The following is a 13,851-nucleotide window of genomic DNA, read 5'->3' as shown; positions in this document are numbered from 1 at the left end:
CACCTTTCAGTGGGAGTTACTGGATGGTTTTTCTTTTGTCTCTCCTGAGGTAAATGGCTGAGATCAGCTACTCCAGGACAGACTGAGAATAAAATCTAGTACCTTCATGACTTAAATGTTAAATGGACACCTTAGAATTATGGAAGCGTACAACACAGAAGGAATCCATTCGGCCCATCCTGCCTGTGCCGGCTCTTTGAAAGAGTTTTCCAATTAGTCCCACTCCCTTGTTCTTTCCCCATAGCCTTTACAATAATAACATTGTTTCTGTTTCAAGTTTATATCCAATTCCCTTTTGAAAATTACTATTCCACTATCCTTTCAGTACTGGAGCAAACAGTTCATTTGCCCACAGAGATTGGGATGGGCCTTTCCCTGGAAGTCCCCGCACCACATAGTGTGTCTGGCTAAGAATACAGGCAAAGAAGGTGACCTGTTTTAGGCTTCTCCGAATGGCAGTGTGGCACTGGGTACAGAGGGTTGTGTACGCCGGACCTACTGAACATGAGCTGGTTGTGCCAGCTGCTGGCAGTCAACATACTTCCTGTTTTACAGCACTCTCACACTGTGACCACATCGACAGTAGAGACTCCATCGTACCTGGCAGAGAGGATGGCACACGTCCGGCGCAGGCGGCAGGAGCGCAGAATAACGTAAGGGGGGATGGCGAGTATATATTTGACAAACCAGTGGCAATATGTTTGTTATACAGATACAATTTAAATATCTCTTAAAATATGGACCAGCCTGTGCCTGCTCTGTACACTGCGCATCATTTTGGTTAAATTGTTTTGAATTTTTACTCAGGTGGGTATGTTAGTGCTGGGAATGGAGTAGTTTCTAACTATGGGCGTTCTGTGCCTGACCCTGACATCCTGAGTACAGCTTCTTGTACCCGGCTGCAACAATATCCATCAGTAATCCCAAACTCAGAAGAGCGTTTCTTGCTGGACTTTTGTTTCCATCCAACTTTGGAGCAACCAATTTGTTTTATTTTTCCAATTATCTTTCTCTGTCTCCTGACTCTTGCTGGAGTACTGTTCTATGGTCAACGGGTGCCCTCCGGTACATTGCCCAAGTGACCCTCCTTCATGTATAAGCTTACATATTGAGCTTTGGCAGACTATTTGACTGTGGATGGTGTCACAGCCGAGCCCAATCATGTTCTTAGCCATATACTTTTCTGCCGGGATCACTGGAATGTGATCAGTGATGGGGTGGTAGAGTTGTGGAATAGAATCCCATTGCAGTGGACAGAATGAGTAGCGGATTGAAGAAATTGGAGATAGAAGTACATAGAATGTACAGCATAGAAACAGGCCATTCGGCCCATCTGGTCCATGCCGGTGTTTACTCTGCACAGGAGTCTTCTCCCACTCTTCTTCATCTAACCCTATCACCATATCCTTCCATTCCTTTTTCCCTCGTGTATTTATCTAGCTTCCCCTTAAGTGCATCTATGCTATTTGCCTCAACCACTCCTTGTGGTAGCGAGTTCCACATTCTAACCACTCTCTGGGTAAAGAAGATTCTCCTGAATTCCCTATTGGATTTACTAGTGACTATCTTATATTTATGGCCCCTAGTTTTGGTCTCCCCCACAAATGGAAACATCTTCTCTACATCCACCCCATCAAACCCTTCATAATCCCAAAGACCTCCATCAGGTCACCCCTCAGCCTTCTCTTTTCTACAGAAAAAGAGCAGATAGAAGGTATTGATCTGTCAAAAAGGATGGACTTGCTGCATCCAACAGCCTCTTCCTCCCTGAGTTGGTTTTGATTGTAAACCAACTTAAATTTGTAGAGGAGCGAAAAGCATGACCGTTCTTTGTTTATGTTGATCTATTCTGCTTTCCTGAATTATTTTAATGTGCACACCAGGGCTTTTATAAATAGATAGATATAGGAGTGTATATATACTTATTCTTTTTCCTTTACTGCTGAATTTTTTGGGTTATGCTGCCACGAGTGCTTGCTGCCCTCTGGGTACTGCGCTCATATGTGAGCCTAGACAGTGAGTGCTGACAGCATATTTGAAGGTGGGGGGGTGGGTGGAAAGAGGGACATCACAGCTGAACCTGATCACAACTTGCCTATGCATCTTTCAGTGGAGTCACTGGATAGCGATCAGGCTGATTTTTCCCGTTTGGACTCCAGCCTACTGCTGCCTAGGTTCAAATCCACTGAGTCGAGTCAGCACAGACCAGGAGTCAAACCTAAGGCTTTCTGGCTTTGGGGAGGCACCCAGCACGGTGAGGCAAAAGAATGCAAACGGGAGTGTGGTGAGCGGGAGTGGAGCCGCAGGTAACTGCCTGAGCTCTCAGCTGCAGCAGATGTGCTGGCACAATCTGATCCTGCCCTCACCTGATGCCCCCACGAGTGCATTTTCCAGCAGGGCTCACTGGTTGGGAAGTTTGGCTGACCCTTCCCTGCCCCTCCCTTGGACCCAGGGGCACTGAATCCAATTGTAACCCTTCTCCTGCTGTCCCTGCTGAGATCAGCTAACTCGGTGCAGACCAGGAATTGAACCTGGGAGCTTCTGGTCAGCATGGGTACCAAACTGTTATCTTTACGTTGACCTTTAGGGACGGGAAGATTCCAAGATCACGGATCATCACCTGGGAGCCGACTGAGGAGTTTGTGAGGAACAACCATGTCCTGAACACTCCCCTGCAAACTATGTACATCATGGGAGACCTGGGGCCCTATGGAAAGTAAGTATTTCACCTCCGAATGAGAACCGTTTCAGATTGAAGTTGTTGAGATTGGTTGCTGTTTTAATGGTTAATTCTGCTCTGTTGTATGTTCAGGCTGGGGCAGCGTAAGGACGAGTACATATTGTGCACCATTAAAGTGGACAACAATGGAGTTCTCTCCATAAAACCAGACTTCAATGGCTCCAAAGCAGCCTACAGGCAAGTACCGTGCTCGGGCAGCTCCGAGTGTTACCCTGCCAGCCAACAGCATCAATGTTTCTCACTATCTGTATTGAAAAATATTTATGCCACTGCATTAGAGTTTGAGGTATTTGCAGCTAACTCAATGTTGTCTTCTCAACAATTCTATTCTGTGCATGAGTTCTAGGCCCAGGCTACTCCCCTTGTTCTGGATTCCCCCATCAGAGGAAATAGTTTCTCTGTGTCTACCCTACTGATTCCCTTATCATTTTAAAGCCCTCGATTAGATCACTTCCCAACCTTCTAAACTCAAGGGAATGCAAGCCAAGTTTATGCAAGCTGTCCTTGTAATTTAACCCTTTATGCCCTGGTATTCAAGCTGTCCTTGTAATTTAATCCTTTATGCCCTGGTATTATTCTGGTGAATCTCCGCTGCACCCCCTCCAAGGCCATTATATCCTTCGAGGTGCGGTGCCCAGAACTGAACACAGTGCTCCAGATGGGGTCAGACCAAAACTCCTTACAGCTGAAGTGTCACTTATTCACTTTTGTATTCCAGCCCACGTGAACTAAAGGCCTACATCCCATTAGCCTTATTGATTACTTTTTGTACCTGTTCACTAGGTTGTGGAGATTTGTGTTCATGGACACTTAAATCCCTTTGCTCCTCATGTCTCATCATTAAGAAAATATTCCGATTTGCCTTTCTCAGATCCAAAGTGAATGACCTCACACTTAAATGTGAACTTAAAACTAAACACTGAAAATACACAGGTCATTCAGCATCCATAAGAGACAGGTTAATATTCGGGCAGAGACCCTTCATCGGAAGTGGCACAGTCAGGCTGAGGAAGCCCCTTATAAAGGATTGATTCAGCGAGGGGAAGGGAGGGCAACAGGAAGAGGTGAAGAGTCCAGATATGCTAACTACTTTTGCAGGCTTCTGAAGCGTTTAATAAACAGATTTCAAATATTGGAATGAGGTTAAAGTACTGTACTCGATACAAGGGCCATCCTATTCAGTTGTTCTCCCTTCTGTTGTGGAGCCACGTCTGACTACCACTCTGGCTTTTCAGTGCTTTTGCCTACATATTATATCGAGTCTGAGACAGTCTCTGTACAGTGTACAACGATCTCTATTGTATTAAAAGCTATTGCTAGGGTATCCAACAACAACACATCTTGCATTTATATAGCAGAAAACTCCCCAAGGTACTTTTAGGGGGCAGGGGAGTGAAACAAAAAATAGAATAAAGGAACAGACACCATGCCAGGCATGATGCTGTTAGCCCTTTATAACAGAGGTATTGAACCTGTGGCCCTAAGCTCCGTTAATCCAGCTGTTGTAGCCTAGGCCATTCGGTTGTAATCGACCCTTGCACTTTGGTTTGTCCTGCTTGGAACACTTGCCTCATTGGTGGATAAATCCTAAATCAGCCCACCACAATCTGTTAGTACCAACAACTTGAGATATATGCAGTAGAAATAGGGATTTGGACTATATGTATTTGTGGACACCTCTGCTATAAAGGAGGCCTGACTATTGCAGTTCCGTTGAAGAATTCTATCTGAAACATTAAGCTTTCTCTTTCCAGCGTGTTTTTTTTATTTCTGAAGTCTAAGTTTGTCAGATTTTCTCCCTCCTCCTCCACCCTCGGTCCTGCCCTGAGCCTGCGTGTTTATCTGACAAGTCTGTTGAAGTATTTCCTTTTTAACTCTTAATTTCCTATTTCTGATATTCTCCATTCTTTCTGAGTAGGATTGAAACCGAGGGAGAGAAGAGGGACCTGTGGATTTACACAATTAACAACGCGTCTGTCGAAGTCCAGCAGGATGATCAGGATAGGGAGAAGAATCTCTTCAAAGACGTAAGAAAAAGTTGCTTTTCTTAAGTGAATTAATCCTTGTCCAAGCTCCACTCAGCACCCAGGCCACACGTGACTGTCAGATTGGATTGTTGGGTAGAGTTGAAGCTTCCCACTGTCAGCACAAAGGTTTAAGATGTGCTGAACAGGCCAGCTGGAAAAACGTTACTAATTTTTCTCTTTTCTTTGAATGCACTGTGACATGCTGAGGTATGATACCATGGCATCAGCCACCCTCATGTACCTCATCCAAGTGACCCTTCTTCATTTATGAGCCTAGACCACGAGTATCTGCGACTGTTGAACAGTAAAGGACCAAATCCAGCCCTGTCCAGGAATGAAAAGTCAGTGGCATTGGCTAAATTCCCTTCCCGGCTCCCCAGCCTTCCCTAGCCCAAAGACTGCCGACGTGTTGCACCAGCACTCTGCACAGACTGGGGATTGATCCTGGGATCTTCCTGCTATATATTTCTCAGTCTCATGCTATGTGGCATCTTTATGCATTAGGCTGATGAGTTGGGGGAGGGGCAGTAAAAGTCTGCTGACATTAAGGAACAATGTACAGTGTGTGGATTTGGCTGAAGCTGCTTTGTACCAAGAGCACTTGGATAAGGAATGGTGTAGGAGGACTTTACAAAATTGCCATTGCCTTGTGACAGCCCCCAGCATAACTCAGATGCTCATTTAACTTTATTTGTAATTTGTTTTATATTCTTTGTTGTGTTGGCTTGGCTCAATTGGTAGCACTTGTGCCTCTGAGTCAGAAGTTGTTGGTTCATACCCCACTCCAGGACTGGCAGACACTTCAGTGAGGGAATGCTATATTATCAGAGATGCCATCCTTCAGATGGGGTGATATGCTATCTGGTGGTTCTGGTGCGTGTGAAATGTGAAAGATTCCATGACACAGAATGGAAAAGAATGACACATGAAGAAGAGCAGAGGGCTCTCCTGGTATCCTGGCTAGTGTTCCTCTCTCAATCAGTATCACAAAAAAAACTGCCTGTTCATCTCATTAGTGTTTATGGTATCTTACTTTGTGTATATTGACTGCCACATTTACCGACAAAAGTGACTGCCCTTTAAACTAATTGATAGTACGTGAAGTGCTTTGGGACATTTCAGAGATGTGCAATAAGGCACTATATAAATGAAAGTTCTTTCTCTCTTTATATGTTGCAATGATTCATTAAATTTAATGCTTTACTTTATCAAATTCTTCACTTCATGCCTGGCAGTACTGTCTATCGCGGTTAATCCAGAGAACACATCACCACAAAGTTTGTTGGATTAATGGTGGTGTCACAGTAACAAATTCAGGATGGGTGAACTAATACGGCACTGTACAAAACAGACAGCAAATCATGGTCCCTGGACAGTGAAAACACAACCCAATACAAATCTGACCGCTGCAGTGTGAAGTGTGCCCAAGAGAAGGCGCTGTTTATTACAGCGAGTTACATTAAAACAGCATAGAAACAGGCCAATGACGGCATTTATGCTCCACGCGAGCCTCATCCCTCCCTACTTCATCTAACCCTATCAGCATACCCTTCTATTCCTTTCTCCCTCACGTGATTATGTGCTTCAACTTAAATGTATCTATGCCACTTGCCTCATCTACTCCTTGTGGTAGCGGGTTCTACATTCTTATCTCTCCTTGGGTAAAGAAGTTTCTCCTGAATTCCCTATTGGATTTATTAGCAACTATTTTATATTTATAACCTCTAGTTTTGGACTCCCCTACAAGTGGAAACATTTTCTCTACGTCTACCTAATTAAACCCTTTCATAATCTTAAAGACCTCTATCAGGTCACCCCTCAGCCTTCTCTTTTCTAGAGAAGAGCCTCAGCCTTTCCTGATAAGGATATCCTCTCAGTTCTGGTATCATCATTGTGAATCTCTTTTTGCACCTTCTCCAATTCCTCTATATCCTTTCTATAATATGGAGATCAGAATTGTGCCCAGTACTCCAAGTGTGCTCTAACCAAGGTTTTAGTCAAGTTTAACATTATATCTCTGCTTTTCAATTCTGTCCCTCTAGAAATGAACCCCAGTGTTTGATTTGCCTTTTTTATAGCCTTTGAGTGATTTGTGTATCTGTATCCCTAGATCCCTTTGCTCCTCTATCCCATTTAGACTCTTATTTTCCAAGCAGTATGTGGCCTCCTTATTCTTCCAACCAAAATGCACTTGCCTATATTGAAATTCATTTGCTAATTACATGGCCATTCTGCAAATTTATTAATATCCTCTTGCAGTTTGATACATTTTTCCTTTGTATTAACTACACCCCCCCCCCCCCCCCCAATTTGGTGTTGTCCACAAATTTTGAAATTGTACTTCTGATTCCCAAATACAAATCGTTCATGTACATTGTGAACAACAGTGGTCCCAGCATCGGTCCCTGTAGAACACCACTTCCCACCTTTTGCCAGTCTGAGTAGCTACCCTTAACCCCAACTCACTTTTCTGTTTTGTAGCCAACTTGCTATTTATTCTGCTACCTGTCCCCTGACTCCACGTGCTCTGACCCTGGTCATAAGTCTACAATGTATCCTTTAATATACCTTACCTTATCGAAGGCCTTTTGAAAATCCAAATATATACATCTACTGCATTACCCTTGTCTACTCTTTCTGTTACTTCTTCAAAGAATTTAAGAAGGTTGGTCAAGCATGACTTTCTCTTCTGAAATCTGTGCTGACTAGTCTTTATTATATTTTCTTTCTCTAGATGTTTTTCTATTACGTCTTTGAGTAAAGATTCCATTATCTTTGCTACCACCGACATTAAGCTAACTGGTCCATAGTTCCCTGGACTTGTTCCATCTCCCTTTTTAAATATAGGAATAACATTAGCTGTCTGCTTCTGTGCGAAGTGACCCCAGACAGTGATGCTATTTATTCCGCTTCTGAGGATACCTCACAGGAGCAGAATAAACAGCGCTTCCTCCTGCCCTCGGATTGCACTGAATATACAGTGATCTCATGCTGCAATAGTTGCCTCACTACATATTGACTTCCTTCACGCTGTTTAGTATATTTCATTTCTATCACTTCTCCCAAATCACTTTATTTCTTGTTCTGCTAGTCCAAACACTACCTCCCACGTTAGTCCCTAATCTGTTGATTCACACCCTGATTCTTTCCGCAATCTCAAACGGAACGCCCAGTCTCCTTTTCTAAAGCTACTTCTAAGAAGTTCTGGTCTGTTTCGTGCCAAACGTTTCCCCTCAACAGCTCTGTATAAAGCCCAAATTCCCGATTACTGGTTCCATATCGAGGGAGGCTCTTCTAACACCTGTCACATTCCTAAATCGATTAGAAGCAAAAACTTAAGTTAATCTCCATCCTTTCTGCAGCAACCTTTTTTATCCTCCCTCTGTGTTCGATTCTGTTGCTGCTCCTCTAAACTTTCCTCCGGTGGTCTTCCTCCAAACATGCCATCCTGTGCACTCTTCCTCTTCTCTGAATCTTTGAAATCTAGACTCAGTTGAGAGTGCCCTTTTCCAAATCATTCTTTCCAAGCCCTAATATTCCTTACCCCCTCAATCCTCTCTTCCTTCTATAATCTTTTAAAACCCAAAATGAGTATCACCCAATCTGTACCTCTCAATTTACCTGTTTTTTCCAGCCTTGGTGATGCCCCATCTCCTCCCCCACCCCCGACCAGTGCACAATAAATAGAAAGAACTTGACTAGGTGTAAGGCCTTGTTTATACAGTATACTAATTGTCATTGTGATAACCATGCAATAGGAGGTATGTAGATTCTCATCTGTAGCTGTGTATTCTATGTCTGCATTGCCTTTTATTTTAATTTTATCTAACTCCTGATAATTCAGTTCTTGCCCTTTTTGATGACAGCTGTACGACAGACACAAAGAGTACCTCAAAACTTTGGTTGGAGAAGAATTTGAAACTGTAAGTGTGTTTTTTCCTTTCCAGCTTCCATTTGTCAAGAAGGAACAATGATATTTTAATTAGAAAATATGTAAAGGCTTGCAAAATTGGTGTGTACCAGGTTCCTAGTGGGAGCAAGTTTGCAACATAAAATTCAGCACGGTTCAACAAAAATTGGCACTAAGCTGACCATTAGACTCAAAGGAGCAACCTGGTGTCATCTTTTGAGGTTGGAGTTGAGACCGCATTGTTTGTGTGGACTAGAATTTTCTAACAGTAGTTGAAACTTTTTGGCATCAAATCCGGGTGCTCACTGTTGCTGTCTCCCCAGCGGATGACACAGCTGCTCTTTGTAAATTGCTTTGCCAGTAGTTTAGGGTAGTAGTTCCAAAACTGAACACTAACCTATGCTGTCAGTCCCACGTTCCCTGCTTTGTGCCACTGCAAAAAAAGACTGCTTACAACTGTGGAGCGACGGAAAGCTCGTGAAGCAAAATATAAGAACGTAAGAAATAGAAGCAGGAGTAGGCCAAGTGGAGTTGAGGTCGAAGATCATGGCTGATCTTCGACCTCAACTCCACTTTCCTGCCTGATCCCCATATCCCTTGATTCCCCTAGAGTCCAAAAATCTATCGATCTCAGCCTTGAAGATGCTCAATGGCTCAGCATCCACAACCCTATGGGGTAGAGAATTCAAAAGATTCACAACCCTCTGAGTGAAGAAATTCCTCCTCATCTCAGTCTTAAATGGCCGACCCCTTATCCTGAGACTATGCCCTCTAGTTCTAGACTCTCCAGCCAGGGGAAACAGCTTCAACTGGATAAAAATGAAAGGCAGATTTAAGTGGACATTACTTACCAATGTTCCACCTCCCCTCAGTTTTCTACCCTGAAACCTCTACTGGGGTGGAATTCCCCGAATACCAGCATCTTTTGAGTGCCTCACCCAAGTAGCCATTCATCTCATGTAAGCCTTGGCATGCTATTCATCTGTGGAGAGCATTACAGATGAGCCTGAGCCTGTTCCTATCCTTGCCCAGCATTCCCACGCATGCATTTTCCAGCAGGAGTCATTGGATGGCGAACACGAGAGAGAACCTTTTTTTTTGTCTCCCTAGCTTGAGATGCTGAGACCAATTCTAGCTCCCGCCCCAGCTAAAATCAACTACCTCAACACAGACCAGGCATTAAATTGTCCTGGTCTGTGTGCGTCAGTCCCACAATGGACATTGTAATTACCAACGAATCATCACTGAGTCCTGAGTTTTGTGATAATTTATATCGGGTTACAATCTTCAACCTAAAGTCAACAAAAGTTAAACATCCTCCACTGTAAACAGACATGAATGTAGAGTACTTGTACCCATAGTAACAAGTCAGTATGTTTCTCATTTCAAATCAGGAGTGTCCAGGCTTTTTGTCTTCCTGGGACACTTAGGTTTGTACATAGAGCCTCAGGAACCAAATATAAAGTTTAAATTTTTGTTCCGATAAATTTCCATCTAGCTCAAGCTGCTGATGCTAAGACATCTTGGCGTTCTGATTCAGGATTTATCCACCAATAGGGCAACAATGCTAAGGATAATCTTTGTCAAACCTCCAGACCTACGAAATTCAAACCGGGCAACCCAGCAATAACCCAGCACCAAACAGGATGGAGACACCTGGGCTTCCCAAGTTGTACTGCCAGGGATCACAGGCTGGATATGACTCACAGGATGTAGTTTGGACACACCTACTTTGAAGGAACATTTGTCGAGCTTGGGATAAATATCGAACTGGTGCTGCTCATATCTCTCGTATTGTAGCATTTCCTGCGACAAAACACGGGTGTGCACCAAGACTGCCAGATGCTTCGGGGATGCGTTTCTGTTGGGGGGTGGAGGGGGCGCAGGCCTTGGAAAATCGTTGCCTTGGATACTGGTGCCAATACTAAAACTATATGTGCCCCCATTATGGTTGTGGCAGCAAGGAGCAGAAGATGCTCACCTGCACAGCCTCTCCACACTAGATACGTTTTTGTTCATCTGCTGCCACGATAGTGCCCCTTGAATTGATCAGAAGTAACACTCGATCGTAAAACTTTTCTGCTGGGGTGATGGGTGGATTGGAGCAATGGTCTGCAGTGCCACCTATTGGTGGTTGTAAACAATTTTACAACACCAAGTTATAGTCCAGCAATTTTATTTTAAATTCACAAGCTTTCGGAGGCTTCCTCCTTCCTCAGGTGAACGTTGTTGGAAATGAACGTTATTGGTGGATGTGAGTTCCTGTGCACGATTCCAAGGAGGTTCCACTCTCAGCTGCAGCTTCTAGTAGCGAGCAAAGGCTGGACATTTCTCACTGGTACGGAGATGATGCTTTTGCATGCGTCCCACAGCCTGGTCTCAGAAAGACTTTAACGGAAGCCCGAGAGTCGGATGCTCACTCTGTCCTCCTCGGTCATGGCACAGAGAAGACTTCTAAAGGAGGGAGAGTACAAAAGTAGAAATTCTACTTTCACATCAGGAGTAGTAGAGTGCAGTTTGAAGCATTTTTGCCCTGCTTTTAGAGTTTTATATGTTTGCTGGTACCCATACAGTTCACTGGCTGAGAGCGAAAGAACCCTGCCATTGCTGCTGTTCACCAGAGTCGCTAGTGGTGACTCACGCCCTCATCTCTTCCTCCATTCCTGTGAAAAAATATCTGTATTTGCTCATCACTTTCCCCTCGTCAGCCCTGTTGTGATAAAGAACCTGGAGATCACAGCCACAGCCTGACAGCCTGGTATCCTACTGCTCCTTGGAGCAGGGCACTCTGTCTCCACACGTTGCATGGTTTTATCTGATGGTCAAATTGACAAGTGTTCAAAAGTATAAAAGGTGGAATGTGAGTGCGATGAAAATATTTGTATTGTGACTGACTTCAGTTTTAAAACCAGTGACTCATTCCATCCTTATTCCTGCAGCCTCCTCTTGGTGTTCTTCAGCTGTTCGTAAATGGTGAAGTTGGTAAGTTTACTCTGATAAATCTGTGTTTTTTAACCTGTGTACTCTCACTAGCAAGAGCTTGATCCAGGAAACCAACAGCTCTTCACAGGAAACAGTGTGTAATGGTCATTCTGGGTAAATGCGCCACCTGGTGCGGTATTAAGCCATGTTTTTTTTTATTCGTTCATGGGATGTGGGCGTCGCTGGCAAGGCCAGCATTTATTGCCTGTCCCTAATTGCCCTTGAGAAGGTGGTGGTGAGCCGCCTTCTTGAACCGCTGCAGTCCGTGTGGTGAAGGTTCTCCCACAGTGGTGTTAGGAAGGGAGTTCCAGGATTTTGACCCAGCGACAATGAAGGAACGGCGATATATTTCCAAGTCGGGATGGTGTGTGACTTGGAGGGGAACGCGCAGGTGGTGTTGTTCCCATGTGCCTGCTGCCTTTGTCCTTCTAGGTGGTAGAGGTCGCAGGTTTGGGAGGTGCTGTCGAAGAAGCCTTGGCGAGTTGCTGCAGTGCATCCTGTGGTGAAGGGAGTGAATGTTTAGGGTGGTGGATGGGGTGCCAATCAAGCGGGCTGCTTTGTCCTGGATGGTGTCGAGCTTCTTGAGTGTTATTGGAGTTGCACTCATCCAGGCAAGTGGAGAGTATTCCATCACACTCCTGACTTGTGCCTTGTAGATGGTGGAAAGGCTTTGGGTGAGTCACTCGTCGCAGAATACCCAGCCTCTGACCTGCTCTTGTAGCCACAGTATTTATATGGCTGGTCCAGTTAAGTTTCTGGTCAATGGTGATCCCCAGGATGTTGATTGTGGGGGATTCGGCGATGGTAATGCTGTTGAATGTCAAGGGGAGGTGGTTAGACTCTCTCTTGTTGGAGAACCAGGAAGGTCCTGGGGTGACCCACAATCTGTGAACATATGAAAGATAAAGGACAGGAAAAAAATAGATGGTCCATCAAGCCTGCCCCATACAGCTGTGGTGCTCTGAGCATCATGCTTTACGACACCTGCCAGCAGCCGTTTGATCTCCTGGGAGAGGAAAAAAAAAGTTCAAAGAAAAACCTAATATCGATTTAGGGAGAAACAAACCTGAAAAAGTCCTCTCTGACTCTCTAAGGCGATCAAAGCTAGTCCAGAACAATACATTGACCACGATTTCTATCACTTATTACTCTGCCCACCTTTTGTATGCCCTGATTTCCACCCTGGCCTGGAACTGGTCCAGCTCGCTCTTGAAAGTATGTCGCAAATCTGCGCTCACCCGTGAACGACAGCTTGTCCCATAGATCTACTGTCCTCAAGGAAAGGAAAATATTCCTGACATCTAACCTAGTTCTACTCTTACACAACTTGAACACATGACCCCCAGTCCTTCCAGACCTATCTAATTGATATAATCCATCTATATGAACACAGTCTCGTCATCTACTAGATCACCTGTACCAGATCTCCCTCCCCTCCACGCCCCCCCCCCCCCTCAGAGTCTGCGCTTCTCTGAACTAAATAAACCCAGCTTTTTAAGCCTATTTAGGTAACTAAGATGTTGTAAGCTGGGTGTTATTCTCGTGGCCCTGCTCTGAACCTTTTCCAATGCCTCTATATCACCCACCATGTAAGGGGACCAAAACTAGTCACAGTATTCTAAGTGAGGCCTAACAAAAGTGTTATACAAAGACAAAATGGTATGCTTTGTTTTATACTGGATCACCCTGGCAATGCAACCTAATCTATTTGCTTTGGCTGTCGCTTCATGGCACTGGTCAACAGTTAAGTACTTTGCCCTGTAGGGTATATTTAGCGTTGGTTCTGCCCACATGCATAACACGACATTCATCTTAGGTAAATGCCATTTGCCAAATAAGAGCCCAGTTCTCCAACCGTTTGGAGTAGTTTATTCTCATCTACAGTCTAAATCTGGCACAGATTTTCATATCATCCGCAAACTTGCGGACCATTCCCCCAAAACCTACATCCAGGCGTTAGCTGATCTCGACCAGGGCACTAGTAAAATAACATCAGTGCCTGACGGTGGAGGGGAAAGGCCAACCAGGGTTCCTGCTCCTGATCGATATCCAGGTGAGCAAGTATAGAATCGGATTCAGCTTGTGGTATCCCCCCCCCCCCCCGCTAAATAATCTGCAAAGCTCATTGGGGTCATTTATGAAGAATGGCCACTTGATTTTGGTGCTGTTACTAGAGAGTAGCTGCTGCCATT

General features: G+C 44.5%; 1 protein-coding gene across 3 annotated transcripts in view; it reads left to right on the top strand.

Moving 5' to 3' along the window:
• mks1 (MKS transition zone complex subunit 1) overlaps positions 1-13,851 on the top strand; it is a 50,433-nt gene that overhangs the window by 10,642 nt on the left and 25,940 nt on the right. For all 3 annotated transcript variants that reach the window (XM_068008058.1, XM_068008059.1, XM_068008061.1), the window contains exons 5-10: positions 556-653; positions 2,588-2,716; positions 2,813-2,917; positions 4,659-4,767; positions 8,634-8,690; positions 11,617-11,659. In XM_068008058.1, coding sequence (XP_067864159.1) covers positions 556-653; positions 2,588-2,716; positions 2,813-2,917; positions 4,659-4,767; positions 8,634-8,690; positions 11,617-11,659 — 541 coding nt within the window. The remainder of the gene's footprint in view (positions 1-555; positions 654-2,587; positions 2,717-2,812; positions 2,918-4,658; positions 4,768-8,633; positions 8,691-11,616; positions 11,660-13,851) is intronic.

This window comes from Heptranchias perlo, chromosome 28 (genome assembly GCF_035084215.1).
Source record: "Heptranchias perlo isolate sHepPer1 chromosome 28, sHepPer1.hap1, whole genome shotgun sequence".
Classification (NCBI taxonomy): Eukaryota; Metazoa; Chordata; class Chondrichthyes; order Hexanchiformes; family Hexanchidae; genus Heptranchias; species Heptranchias perlo.
Note: the sequence above shows the minus strand (reverse complement) of the source record. Positions and strands in the feature narration are given on the sequence as shown.